General features: G+C 39.6%; 1 protein-coding gene across 2 annotated transcripts in view; it reads left to right on the top strand.

Moving 5' to 3' along the window:
- The window catches only part of LOC121198142 (ras-related protein Rab-26-like), a 52,367-nt gene that overhangs the window by 23,961 nt on the left and 13,098 nt on the right, over window positions 1-15,308 (top strand). For both annotated transcript variants that reach the window (XM_041062047.1, XM_041062048.1), the window contains 2 exons: window positions 1,291-1,357; window positions 6,006-6,058. In XM_041062047.1, coding sequence (XP_040917981.1) covers window positions 1,291-1,357; window positions 6,006-6,058 — 120 coding nt within the window. The remainder of the gene's footprint in view (window positions 1-1,290; window positions 1,358-6,005; window positions 6,059-15,308) is intronic.

The raw sequence follows: 15,308 nt of genomic DNA on the forward strand, positions 1-15,308 counted from the left end.
GCAATCAGGAGGCAGAGCCAGCATCAAAGCTGACATGTCTCAGAGAGGGGAGGAAGAGAGAGTAAATTGGTTAGGTATGTATGCAAAGGGAATGATAACGCCCATATCTAAACAGGTGAAAAGAAATGCTGAAAAAAAAATCGAGGCAATGTTGTTCAAACAGAAACCAAATGAGGGTTGCAGTCAGCTTGTGCAGGTCTGCTCGAGGGACAGGAAAAAATGTAATTGCCATAGGAGCCCAGTTGCGATGAAAGACTGTCACCTGATGGGAAAGGAGGACTTAATTAGCCTTATTCAACTGCTGTTGGACAGTGGGACGATTGGCATCAACCACAGCTAATTTTTATTCAATATCAGAATCCAGACTGAGCTATAAGGAGATATAAGGAAAAATAAAAGAGAATCGAAGTTATTAATTATGACTGAAGCATGGGTTAATTAGTACTCAACAGCTTTTTTACTTTACTGTACATATGCAGCATGAGCTGTGACCCTAAAGCTGCAGCAATCCTATTTGTATATTAATAATAGATCAAATTACAATGTGTAATGGGAAAGGGGTTCACTCATGACAAACCCACAGAGAATTATCACCCTAACTCTGCAGTTCCTCTCTGCTCTACAGTGCATTCTAGCATGTTTCAGTTCATTGTTTTGGTTCTGTAGCCTGCAACTTCACTGTTTTTGGTTCACTCTCAGCACTCTCTTCAACCATATTTTGCTGTTTTTAACAAAACAAAAAGCTGCGATAAACCCACTTTATGCCAAGTGGCCAGCACCAAAGAGTTATCAACTGGATGATAAACAGTGGAGGACTTAGCAGCTGAAGAGCTGATTCTCTCCATCAGGACTTAGTAGAAACCAAAATAGAGCTGTAAATAGAGTGAATGTTGGACTTAAACTCAGGTGGGCAGTAACACAACTTCAGATAAATGCTATTGTTGCTTTGTGTTTGCCAGATGTTTACATAAGCAAGCTTTTACACAAGACATAAGTGATAGTACATCAGTGTTGTGTGTACAGCTTGCTGCGCTGCCCCCAAGCGACCTCAAAAATCAATTAATGTAGATTTAAGCCCAGATCTTTTTTTAGTGCTGAATTCATAAGATAGTGGACTGTTCAAAGGTCTCTCGTTTCCATATTCCACACTTATCCAGTGTCACAAGAGTTAAATTGAATGGATGGTTTCACAATGATCCACAGCAGACTGACAGAGCAAACAGAAGACTTATTAAGAAGATAGAAACTTCTCTCTATTCAGTATTAACCTTCCTCTCTCATTCTCTGCAGATCTGGGACACAGCTGGACAGGAACGGTTCCGCAGTGTCACTCATGCCTACTACCGTGACGCCCATGGTGAGACACTCACACATATACACACTAGGGTACACTTCTATGACTGTTATAATACATGTTTACCTTTTTCTTAGTTGAAAAGCTGCCGTTTTCAGGTGTGACCCTTGATATGCAGATTATGGCCTCACTGCAGCATAGGTTTACTGTTCCATTTTAGTGTGTTCTTACCATCTGATTCATATCCAGTAGATGGTATTGTTTTGGTGTGTGTCTCCATCCAATCCATCATTTATTACACTTTGTGTATAAAGGTGTTTTAGGGAATTTTGTTTAGACCCATTGCTTTGCCGTGAAAATAAAGTTTTATTCCAGTTATAATTCACAGGCGTGTTAGTGTCGAGGTGCCGACGAGATTGTTTTTCTTCCACTGTCGGTTTCTATAAAGTGCTGAACTTTTACTACTCTTCTCCTGAGATAGAAGGACAACACCTTCAGCGTGTTTGTGTATAAGTCTGCACATGTGTGTGTGTCTATGTTTTATTCATCGTGATTTCATTATTAGCTATGCAAATTCATTTAAAAAGCTCAGAGTGGTAACACTCCATTCCCACAGCTGGTAATCAAGGTAGAAGTGCTTTTGGATATAAGCTGAATCAAATCCATGTAAGCTGGTGTATGAGGCACAAAAAACCCTGAGCAATAAAAAGCATGTTATGGTGTGGTTAGTCATCTTTTATCTTTTTTTCACTGTCCAGGTGAGTTTATGTTTGAGAAAGCAAAGTAAAATGCACATATGGTGTCAAGGACTGTGAAGCTATTATACAGGACCAGCTGCACCCCAGAGTGTGCATACAGTTTTCTCATGATGCTATCATACTCTCAGATCACACACGCAGCTAAACCATACACAGTTAGCGCTTCTGTGAATAACAGCTATATATGAAATCCTTTTGAGTGCCCAAAAAAAGCTGTACAGATTTTCTGTGTGGGGGCAAATGGTGGCTCTGCTCCTGTTTTTTTTTTTGGCATTTGATAGTCACACAACGTTGCAGAATGTGTTTGCCATTTTGTCCTCTCATATGTATGGAGAAGGCATGAACTGGTCTGGTCTCTGAGCAGTCACGGATCCCTATGTGAGAAGTATTACCATCTGGACTGTGTGTCTGTACATTCCATTGAAGTTTCACGCGACTTAAGCACAGATAGGTCTTGTGTGTGTGGGTGTGACTCACTACATCCACACATGATTTAGTGAGTGTAAATGATCTGTGTCTGGGTATTATCATCGTTATGCACGTCATGGTTTGGCAGTCTTTCTGCATAATTACAGCAGGAGTTATTTGTGTCTGTCTCCTGAAGGAAGGGGACCCTGGTGGACTTTTCAGGCGCGATGCCTGGGAGCGTACCTCACTCTGAAAACCACATCTCACATCTTTTGGCCTTTTACATCTCTGTGTCAGGATTTTCAATTATTTTTCCATTACAACCATGAAGCACATCACACGATGAGCTCAGCCAGTTGCACTATCTATACCACAGAGCACAGTGTTACATCAAGGATGTCCGCACATCCTAATTTCCGGAGATGTGACCTTTTAAATGCTGATCACCTTCTCACCTGTCTGTTCTAAGAGCTGAGGTGAGAAAAGAATTAGAAATAGCCTCTGGTATTACTGGTGAAAAGTGTTTAAGATATGATCTGAGCATGCAACTTTAACGGCTGCCCTTGTAAGAATTATGAAAGCTTGACAGTTTTATATCAACGAGGTATTTAAAAAAAAAAAAAAAAACATTTTTTGTGCCTAATTGCAGACAGTAAATGTTGAGTCATCAGTTGAACACCCATGTAGATACCAAGCCTATAAATGTTGCTGACTGTGATTCACTGCGACTTTGTCTGACTTGAACAAATGCCTGTTTCCGCAACAGACTGTCGGTGAGCTTTTGAAGTCTCTGAAGCCTTGTACAAAAGCTACAGTGGTTTCCTCAGCTTTCAGCATCTTGCCCTAACAAAAGCGCATACATCTTGATCTGCCTGCTTACCTTCATACTGTTTGTGCTCTTGACTGTCAGCCTCTGTGAACTTTCCAACACCTCTGAAGTTTCTACCTGTGAAGCAAACTTTTTCCTTCCTTGTTTCCCAGCAGTGAACTAATCATGTAACACTGTACATCCGTCTACATCCAAGTATCTCTGTGAGCTGCCAGCTGACCTTGAGCAAAACCATGGACTTATTACTATCATATTTAGATTGATGTTTCAGATAGTGACATGGTGCAGTTAACGATTTACAGGTCGCTCAGGTGGCCTGACTTTCATAACCTTAAACCCATTCACACACATCTTGCGAACACACACTCATCCGTGAAGGCCGAGGTGGAGAATGATAAATGGAGCTAATTGTCGCTGCCATATCATTTTTTGGGGCCAAAGCAGAGCTGCAGGCAGAGAGAGAGAGTCCAGAGCTGAAGTGCCGGTGCATCCAGAGAGAGGATGAGTGTGGGAGGGTGGAGGGACTGTGAGTTAGGAGAGGCTCTGGAAGAGGACACAGTGAGAGAGGCATGCAGAGAAGATTATTTTAGATGTTGGTGGATAGTCCATGTATCAGCTGTGTGGGAGAAACAGTGTAGACAGTCATCAGATATTTCTCAGCTCATTTTTGTGTAAGAATTAAGTGTATTATTTCGTTTCGGTTTTCAGGATGCTTATCTTGGTATAGCTTATTTGTGTATACTGTGATAAAACAGAAAACCACAGGTAAAAGAAAAAAACACTTGGTGATATACAAGAAAATTAAACAGGCAAAACACAAAGAAGAAATGGAATTTACAGGTTTGCTCTCTAAGAGGTTGTCAGATAAATAAAAAAAAAGTTTGCAAAACATTTTGCCTCAGCAAAAAAGCCTGTGGCATCCTGGATGACTTCCTGCTCAAATGAAGTCAAATTAAAATGCACACTGTGCAATCTGTTCCTCTGACTTGCTCTTTGTTTTGTTTCACCTTCTTTTAGACTAATCATTTGACACATGATTCAGCCAGTGGCCTGGACACTGGAGCGCTTGATGAAATCTGGGGAAAGAACCATCTAGAATGCAGAGCTGATCTAGTTCTAAGTTAATGCAGTTCTCATGCTCCAGTCCTAAAAAAATATTACATTTAGCCAAATTAAAACATTTTGTGAAATTATGCTAAACTTAACATCTTCAAACGACATATGAATGAGCTTCGAGGTTCACTAAAACAACAGACTGTAGCACATTTGTGTTTAATTGAGGTTGATTTACGAAAAAAAACAGTTTGCTTGACTAGTTTGTTTCCTAAACTATTTATGAAAGGCTTAATTTCACTGTAATGTTTGATGTATCAACCTTGTAATTACTTTGGGCACCATGGTGCACTGTATATTTTAATGAAAAACATTAAAACTCAAATTGAGAATTCAATTATGAAAAGAGTCATAGAATCCAGATTGCATGAGGGGAAACTAAAAACAAATGCTGTCAAGCAGTGAGATTGGAAATGAACCATTTGTGTTAGGGGAAAAAGAGAAAGCTTAAATGTCATGTACTCATCATAAAGTGTTCTCTCGTTCCCTGTACTTGCTGTACTTCCATCTGTGTTGGGTTTTATCTTCTCTTCATGCTTGTCCTTGTTTTCACCTTTAAAGTGTCTCACCAATTTTGCTCTTTCGCCTGTGCTGTTGTATTGCTTTTAATTCCTACCACTGCTTTTCCTTTTCACATCAAGTCTTATCTATTCTACACTCACAGGCTCTGCTCAGCTCTTCATCCCAAACCCCAATTTCCACTGTTCCATTAGCCAGTGAATCTCACATATATAAGACTAATTGATTGAATCTATTGTTTCCAGTGCTCAAAAGAAAATAGATTATCTGTAAATGACTGATTTGGTTTTCGTAAATAATAATTGAAGCTGACCTTTACAGATACAAAAACAGCTTTTGGACACCTGACTGAATGGCATGTATGAATACACACACACACACACACAGACTCAGAGCATTCTATGATTTTCTGTATCCTGACTTCAACCATTGAGTGATAACAGATAGCAGAAGAGTGAGAAGCACCTCCAGGACAAGTCTCACACAACTCGGCTTTATTACACAGCTGTCAGTCTGTATCATGTTCATCCTTCCTGGGCCTCCTCTTTCTCAGCTGCACAGTCCCTCACTGCCTCTCGAATACCTGCACTCTCTGTATGATCTGTACATAGATAGAGGGACATGGACTGAGGCGCCATCTACTCATTTTCATCCTCTGTCATGCTGTAACTTGGAATGCCTACAAATGCATACTATGCATATGCGTACTATACTACAGTACATTTATTTGTTTGCCAGCTAAAGGTAATACTCAGATCATCACATTGGTTTTGTAACCAGTCTCATCAGTAACAGGTGGTCATACTGCTTAATAAAAGGCTGTTAGTTAATCAGCTAAAGTCTAAACTCTGGTCTGTTTGAATTCTGCCTAAATGTGACACATAAATTTGAGTACTCAGATTAATCGGTCTTGTGCTCGGAGTGAAGATGAACTCTTTCATAATTTAATCTGAAAGGGAATTGAGACATCGAGGTTAAATATTAAATTAAACATTTGCTGAGATTTCTCTCCACCAAACCACTTTGCATTATAAAATGATTTTTCAAATGATACTTTTCAAATGAACTTTTCTGTTTCTTTCAGCTCTCCTTCTGCTGTACGATGTCACCAACAAGACATCCTTTGACAACATACAGGTAGGTTGCTTTTTGTTGCTCTTTGTTTGTAGTTCTGCATTCAGTAATTTTCTAGTTGCTTTAATCAAGAAGCCTCTGAATGATTTAGCATCAGAGCCAGAAACCTCTATCAGTTTCATTCTTTCACCTCTTTTTCCTGCTTTCCATGAACAGACACGGTCATTCTTTCATAACCATGTGCACTAAATGTCATGCCTGACATGATAATTTGAAATGATTAAATTTAAATTAACTTTGCCATGGCCCATCAGATTAATTTTATAAATTGAAAGAATGTGGTTAGATCATGACCACACGTGTTGCCACAAAAGGCTGAGTAACATCTGAAATATCTTTCATTATTGATGAATGAATGACTGGATGAAACAGCTTTGTAATTCCAAATTGCTGGGTTGTATCTGGTCAGTGTCAATATCATTATTAGTCCACATTTTCAGACAAAATCAGTCCATGTGACTTGGTAAACCAGGCAGAGAGAACGAGCTGAAGGTCTCCCCTCATTTTGTTGAGTACCAAAGAAAAAGGAGAAGAGAAAAACAACAGATAAATAATAGCAGGGGGGCCCGAATGTGATTTACTGTGAGATAGCATTGTCAGCTTTTAGTCTAAACATTATGTTCTTTCTATGGACTGGAGGGACTATTCAACTGTCCGTTGATCTGGCAGACCTCCAGTCCCCTTTTCTAAGCTTTCTCTTTCTCTCTCCACTGGACTCTAACGCCTACAAAGGGAAAGAATACGTGAGGTTAAATGTGACTTTGCATGACTGATCCCATTCTTAAACTCAAATATTGGCAGAGCCAGCAGCACATATCATAATAAATGTCTCAGTATTTAGGATTCAGATTGTGTTAGGAATCCTAGATGGTAAATCTGACCTCCCTGAAGCTGTATCTCTATTCTGCTTCTCTTTTTCTCAGTGGACCATCTACATCCAAGTTTATTAAGCTGAAATGTAATGGCTTTTATGAAGCAATTTAGTTAAGTTATTTTTTATGAGTCCCTGTGGGGAAATTTGTCTTTCCCATTTAACCCATCCTAACTATGTCTGAACTGTGGGCAGCCACACTTCAGCACCCAGGGGCCAACTCCAGTTCTGAGGCCAGTGGTCAGTGGCAGCAGTATTTCTAAAAGGCTTGCTTACTTAAGATGCATGTTTTTGGAGCGTGGGGTAAAACCGTCATGGAGCAAACATGTCAACTCGACACAGAAAGGCCCCAGTGAACCCTGGTGGGGTTTGAACCACCACTGCGGCGCCTGTTCTGTTTGTTGGCACAGGCTGTGAAATGTTTGTGCTTTATGCTCTCTGACACAGGACCACTGAAAACAGATTAGATGATGGGGGATGAAACTGATAAGAATCCCTTGAGTACTCATGCAAAGGAAACCATTTATTAGACCAGAGAATTTTATTATCTACATGACCAGTTAGACTAGATACACAGCTTCATAAACTGAGACTTAACATGAAAGAGGCTTGTGCAGAAACTGAGTGAGACCGTGTAGCTTTATTTAAAGAAAAGTTTTTTGATGCAGTTTACAATCTAATCTTGGCTGCCCAGACATATTCTCTTTATCGATTCAGCTAATTAAAAGAAACTAAAACCTCAATACAAAACCGACACAAGGAATTGTTCATATATTATTATGTACGTAGAAAATAACAACTGCAAATAACAACTGCAGCATGCAACTTTCTGTTTCTCTGACTTAATCAGTGAGTTGCCTTGTGATTTGTTTGTCACTGAGAATTCCCACTTCAGTACCTTTACATACCTTTCTGTTCTACATATAATTACATTTTATTTCCATCCACAAAAATGCTAAAAGAAGCAGTGAAAGTATAGAAACAAATAAAAATGGGCAATGCCTTGAAGCAAGAGGAACAAAAGAATTATCAGCAACACAGATAGAGAGGATTTGAAAAGATGCCAACTGTGAGTACACTCTTCCAATCAATCAAATTAATAATTCACATCTCAATCAATAGTGAAAACAATATGTATTTGCTGCCCCACTGTTCTCAACCAAACACAAAATCCCTATGTTCCTTGCTACTGGAAAAAAAAAAAACGGGCTAAACAGCACCATTCGTCCCATTTTATGAATATAAAACACATCACATTTTGCCACCTGTACAAGTCCAATAGCAGTTAGGGCCATAAAATGGCAGCTTTTCAGAAACATCTATCCCCTCCATTACCATCCTTCACAGCGCCACTGCTGTCAGAGGGACTGAAGTCGTGCCAGCTGGTGTCACAGTGTCATCATACCTGCTGGTTCCCTCTGTTTAGTAAGTGCACCCTGCAGCAGAAGGGGTGGCAATTTTCAACTGCTTTAATTGATACTGGTCATCAGATAAAATGGCTCTTTCAGAGCAGCAAATGGGCTGTTAAGGGAAGGAAGGAGAGGTTATTCTTCACCGGTCTCTGCCGGAGAAATATGACGTGCCCGTCTGCCCTGAGAGATCATTAAAGCAGGAAAGGTGCTTCTTTAGCTCCAGGTGTGGACAGCAGCTGAAGGAGAGAGGGAGGAAGGAAAGATGTGTGTGAAAGCAGAAGCAGAGGGGAAGGCCACGGATATGTTGGACAGGGAGTAACAGAAGGGAAGATGAGTAACAAACTGTCAACCATCTGACACAAAGTTTCCTACCCTCTCAGTGGTGTGGTGGTGTAGTTACAGAGGACCTTTTAGCCTTTGTCTTATCTCTTCATGGTCCAGTGCTCCAGGCTCTGCTTTATAAAGAAGTCTTTTTTTTTGTACAGTAACTTCCACCTCAGCCAACTGGGAAGACATTGATGCAGAGACCTTGTGTCTACAAACTGTCCTTCACACTGTTAGGCGCTGGACCATTCAAAGTATGAGCTTTCACTGTTAACTGTATACAAGTGTACACTGCATGCTGTAAAAGTGTTAAAAGACAGTGTCGACTCATTTTAAAAAATAGAAATTACAAAATAGCTTATTACAACCCACAGTTATGTTTTATTGTTAGGTTTATTTTGCATTTTGTCTGCTGCCTGACCTGAGGGGTACATGTTTGACTCACCCGTAGATGCATGACTGGGCTCTGTATCACCCACTCAGCATAATGTCCTATCAAAATTTCCAAACTGTTACACAGTCCACAACAACAAACTAAACATTTCACCCTTTGGGGGTAATTTCCGACCTCCAACAGGCCTTTTTCACAGCTGCTGTGAATATTAAAATGAATGATGGCTGAATTCCTTTCACCTGCTTTGGTTTCAGGGCCCTGATATTGTGCATACTGGCTCACAGTCACACTGTCATGGCTTACCATAATACTCATTAAAATCATAAGTTACCTGTATTTGTTTTGTTGTTTCCTATACACACCCTAATGCACCGAAAGACTCTAGAGTCTGTTGTCTATTCTTTGCTGTGTTGTTCTATGTTGCATGTCACAGATTGGTGCAATCTCACCACTGAGACTGTTGAAGTTTATTGTTTTAAACAGTCTTTAGTCCCCCAGAGATAAATTAAGGATAATCTTCTGATGCACAGTTTGACAAGTCCTTCCCTGCCCTGCTTAGCTTTTCCTCCTTCCGTCCACTGCTCTCACATTCAGTCAATGTCTATTACAGCGAGGAGATATGCTGGCGGCAAGTTACAGATGCCTGTTGGCACACTGCTGCCTAACGAGCACTAACTCATGTTAATGAACGCTAATGGTGATGAATGCTTCTCTGAAGGAGATGGAGAAACGAGAGGGGCAAATCATTCTCCCCTCTTCTGCCCTCAGACCTGCTGCTCTCCGTGGTGTATTACTGTCTCCCTAGCTACGAGCATTTAGGCAAGCAAAGCATTAACGTCATCTGAGCTGTCCATCATCCGGGGAGAGAGAGACTTATCATTTAAGGCAAGAGAGGATCAGTTAAAACAATTCATCTTGTGCTTTGACATTCCACATCTGGATAGGATAATTTGGATAGGATAATTGTGTTTTAAGCGGTCTGAAGATAAAAATGTCAGTATGAATGTATTTCAAGCTCCAGCCCGACTGTGAGAGTTATTGAGGTGTTTCATGATCATCATAAATCTTTTGTTTATGCATTTACACAATGGCAAGTATTTGTTGGTGTAAGCCATTATAGCAGAAATCCACAAGCCGTTTAGTAATGTGATGAATGTTTTCTTGTCAGAGGTAGTGCTTCAGGGAGACTGTAAGAGTCCATTTAGGCCTCAGCTGCAAATCATTTGTCTGGGTTACTCTCTTAAAAAGCAGCCTGGCTCCTGTGGCGCTATCATTCAGAGCAAGAATCATTTGCCGTTGATGGGAATAGGAAAGATTGTCAAATCAGAACAATTCAGTGCTCTCTATCTGCCAATTAACCTGCAGATCCTGAAACGCACCATTTAAAAAGGGCAAAAGCCTGGTCCGGTGATTAGAGAGAGATTCTAAGTGACTAAGAGACTGTCCTCACCAGAAAAACATCAGCGTTGGTCATTAGTTCCGATGCATAAACAGCTTATGTTTACTTTTACCTGACCAAGCAAAAGATCACTGTTTATGAATGAGGTCTGTCAGATGCAAAGGGCGGAAGTACTGATCCCTGAACCTGACCAAACCTTAAACCAAAAAGGTTCAGTCTTACTGTTCTCATTCCCATAACATTAGAATTGATCACACTCTGGCAGTAATCCAAGTGCAGTAGTCTCATAAGACACAATGACTGAGCAGATCAATTGCTCTAACCTGGAACAGAATACATTATATATAAATACAATAAAATGCTCCTTATTGAACAGTGTAGCCTTAATGCTGATCGTTAAATGAAGCACTACTTTGTAGCTGCACTTGTTCTCTGTGTGTGTGTGTGTGTCTTTGTACATGCTAAGCACCAAATGCTTGATCATGCGTATGTGTCTGTGTAGAAACAGAAATGCAGCCTTCATCTGTGTGTGTTCATTCATCTCTCCCAGTCTGTCCCCGGGGCATGGACTTGCTTCAAATGAAATGGCCGCCTGCTAACCACGTAGCTGTTAGTTAAATGTCATGGCACCACCACACCAGATGGTGATGAAGACAAACTGTCAGTAAATAATGCAGTGATATGAATTCAGATACCATTCATTTATGATCAGTGCAGACTTTGGGACTTTAGAAGTCACTTGTTTCACGTTTGCAAATGTTGTACGAAGAAACATTTCATGGATTATTCTGCGCCATCGGGTTCTATACAAGTTATTGAGGGCATGACATGCAATAATTCTCATTCATTACCTTGTCACTCACACATCACCTGTAATTTACTCTTCTGCACGAAACATTATTAGTTTGTCAGCTCCATTGCTTCACCAGATTGCTGCCTGTCCTTGACTGTAGCCATATATGATGCAGCAAATGGAGTGCAGCCTTGCAGAGGCAAAGTGTCAGAGGAAAAACGATTCACTGGTGTTCAGTCAGCTGCTTTCCGTGGACATTTCCATTTACTTTGATGTCAGCAGCAAAGTGACAAAACAGATGGGACGCTTATGTGCGCACAAACGTGCACTCAAGCACAAGCAAGATGAATGTAGACGGTCCTATAAGTCACTCGCTTTTTTGCTGTTGCTGGATCTGTTCAATTTGCCAGAGAGAATATGCCTCAGTGCAAGGATGTATGTCAGAGGTGTTAGACTGTCTCTATGGAAATAACTGAAGTTGAATAAGAGGTTGAATAACCTCATTCTTTGTCCTTGTTTTGTGTTTTTATTTCACTTTTATAGCTCAAAAAAGGCTCCTCTGTGTTGTGGAGAGCTTGGAAAAAGGATGGCCATCTACTCTCCAACATCTCACTGCTCTTTGTTACATAACACAACAATTTCTGCCTGCTCACCAGAAAAGTGCCTTTTATGTTCCTCTGAGTTTGTTGCAACTCTGCAGAAGGAAGCTCTTTACCTGTGAGGGGGCTGACAGAGGTCAAAGCCGTTCAGACGCTCTTAGAACCAAAATATGATTTTCTGACTGTCTCTTTCTATCTCTTCTTTAACATGGTACTTTTAAAGCACCATGAACTATTTCATTATATAGAGAACACAGCTTTGTCATAAACTGATGTTCTTAACTGGCCCTTCGGTCATTTGGACTTCCAAGTCTATTACTTTTTTGTATCAAAGATTATCCAAAAAGGACAGGCACATATTAGTTCTATTGCTTGCTCTGCCATTGATGGAACTGATGGTGGTAGTGGTGTTTGAAAGGAAGAAATAATCATTCAAATCCACTGACGAGGCCAGTTTGAAGAATAATGTTGGTTTGGGAAAGCATTGGGTCCAGTTTTGGATCTTGTATAAAAAGAAATATGCTACATAGAACAATCTGCTCTGAAACAGCAACAACACACACAAAAAAAAACCTCTCTCTCTCGTGGTCAACAAAAGAGGAGAGTAAAGAGTCTTTTCTGCCGCAGGAAAAAAATTTGCAATCTTAATCTTAAGGGGGTTTTTTTGAGAAAGTTTCCCATAACCTTTTTTTTTTAAATTATTTTAAACATTGTCACTTGTATGTTGTCAGTTTCCTCAAAACTATTTCTAATGTGAGACAGACTCATCACTGTAATCTAGGAGCCAGGGCTCTAGTGTTTTGTGTCAGATAGGTTTGCACAAGATGAGTCACCAGCTCACCTTTTATCTTGTTTGTCTGTTTCTGTGGGTTTTTTTTTTTTTTCCAGTCACAGTAACAATTAACACTACAGTTTCAGGGAATATATGTGATCCCTCTAAAGCCCAGTGCTATAAACCTTGTTGTTTTTCCTCTGTTTGCTGATATTATTTATCTTTTTCTTCCCAGTTACTCTGTTGTCCTGTTACACTTTCTTTTTGTCTTTTTATCTCTAAATGGCATGACCAAATGCAAAGGCTTCATTATTTCTGTTGTGGTTTCTGTGCCTTTTTTATCACGTCCCTGCTATCCTTTTATCATCCAGACAGAAGGGCCTTATAGCTTTTGTTTGAGATAGAAAGAGTGTGAAAATGGATTTCAATTATACAGTATATATGAACAGAATAACAAGCACCCTCTAAAAAAAAGTGTAGGTGGCTTTTATGTGAATGATGAAGGGAGAATTCAGAACAATAACTAGATTAATATATAATCTGTCTGAACAAAAATGAATTTCTGATCACAAACAGAAATATCAGAAACCCAAATCTGTTAACTCAGCAACAGTAATGGCTTATTCCGAGTAAATATAGTATTGTTGTTTTGCAGAAGTCTCAGCAGCTGAGAAAACTAAACCTATCCGTACAGTCATCTGCATAGATACCAGTGGATGAAAGTGGTAAAAGGAAACCGTGATTTTGCAGCATTACCACAAATACATTTACAGGCGCAATTATACAAATGAAGTAATATATTCTGGGGTTAGCTTGAGTGTGGAGACTTTGGGACACGCAGGATATGATGTTTCTGAGCTTGAATAAAATTCAGGAAATTTTTGCCTTCGATGCACTAGTTTCACCACCTTATGTAACAGTAAATCATTAAAGTGCTCTCAAGTGCCTAATGAAATTGTAAGAAAGCATATTTACACACATTTGCCACTGGCCATAGAATATACAGTATACTGAAACTGATGGCTGCACATCAACAAGTGGGTAAATAGCTGTTGAAGGTTTTCTTGATAGATAGAACAATTAAGTGCAAATAACTTTGAATTAAACAGGTACTACAATCTATTTTTTTTAGAGTTAATAAGCCTGCAGCATTTCAAGACATTAGCACTGCATCTAAAATGTTGGGTCTATAACAGCAGAAGCAGGAGCCCTGGATCAAAGTAGAGGTATCTCAGCAGAGGTCACTCTCCTCCCACACAGGCTGACTCTGTATCAGTGCCTCAGTCAGTAAACTCTCTCTATGGCTTTAGGTGTTTTCTGAGCTTTTCAACATTTGTTTTCTTACTTTTTATTTTATCATGGCCCATCACATTAGTTTAAATTTAAAATGCTTGTTTGGAAACAGTGAATGCACTTGATATGAACAGAGCCGATTTTTTTTTTCTTTGCAAGAATAGAATCACATTTTAAAGAGAGGAATTGTGTTTACAAGGACTGACAAGAGGACTGACAGGATATCAGCTTGATTGACAGGAAGGCACAGAGTCCCACACCCCCCTCTGCCACGGAGTACACATCTCTGGAAACAACTGGCACAGATGTCACTGAGGATATCATGATAATGAGGGCTATGTGTGTGTGTGTGCACACAATCTCAAAAACTACTGCACACCTAACAGGCGAACCTCTGCATCTACATTCCTGCCACGAGGTTAGGTGGTACGTGGATCCATTTATTATAATGGAAATGTAGCAAAGTGCCACATTTGCAGGTTAATGACTTTTGTTCTTTTTCTCTGCAGCTTTGAGACCCTATCAGCCCCCTCACAATGAATCTGCGTTTTACTGCCACTTGACATTTTGCACACTTTATATCTTTCCTTTCATAATATATGGAAAACCTTAAATTATTGATTTCCCTTTTTATATTCATACATTCCTAATTTGGAGGAATAGAAATCCATTTACAAGGCTGGCATCTTGGTTTGCACTGCCACGGTTTGTGAATTGATTACATTTGCTCCTTGACTTGACCAACTGCCACTAGGGCAACATAAAATTAGTATTTGACTTCTGCTTTCCCCACTGTGATAGTGGACTGTAGTACATGTCAGTCCAATGCATGTTCTAAAAGGCAAGAAGGCCAATTACTAATATTTTCTAAAATACCAAGTATATTCTTACTGGACTGCATATGAATAAATGTATTTCTTCACTATGGAACATTACTTACACCACTGCATTACTACAAAGTACTTAAATTTTCATTTAAAGAAATGAGAAACTGCAGAGGAAAAAAAACTCTTTGCATTTTTGGCAAAATTATTTTAACAGTTTGTTAGTGAAACTGAGCTTTTAAAACTGTGGAGAGTTCACAATTAGGCACAATCTAAGATATACATTTAGATCCTATACGATGAACAGAGTCACATTTTATTCTAAAGATATTCTACACAAAATGCTTTATTCCCAAGGAATTATTAAACTCATATCATCACATTATTCAAAGTTAAGGCTTGTTACAGTGTAGTATAGTAAAACAAAAAACTTCCATCATGCATGTCCATGGCGATACCTGGTCACTGGTTAACTTAACACTTTGGCAGCTTGATGAGGAGTCACATATGTTCATATGCTTACTTAAGAGCAACTTGGAAACCCAGACGTAGTTGCAATATTTTCTGTTTGA

The sequence above is a fragment of the Toxotes jaculatrix genome, chromosome 18 (assembly GCF_017976425.1).
Source record: "Toxotes jaculatrix isolate fToxJac2 chromosome 18, fToxJac2.pri, whole genome shotgun sequence".
Lineage (NCBI taxonomy): Eukaryota > Metazoa > Chordata > Actinopteri > Toxotidae > Toxotes > Toxotes jaculatrix.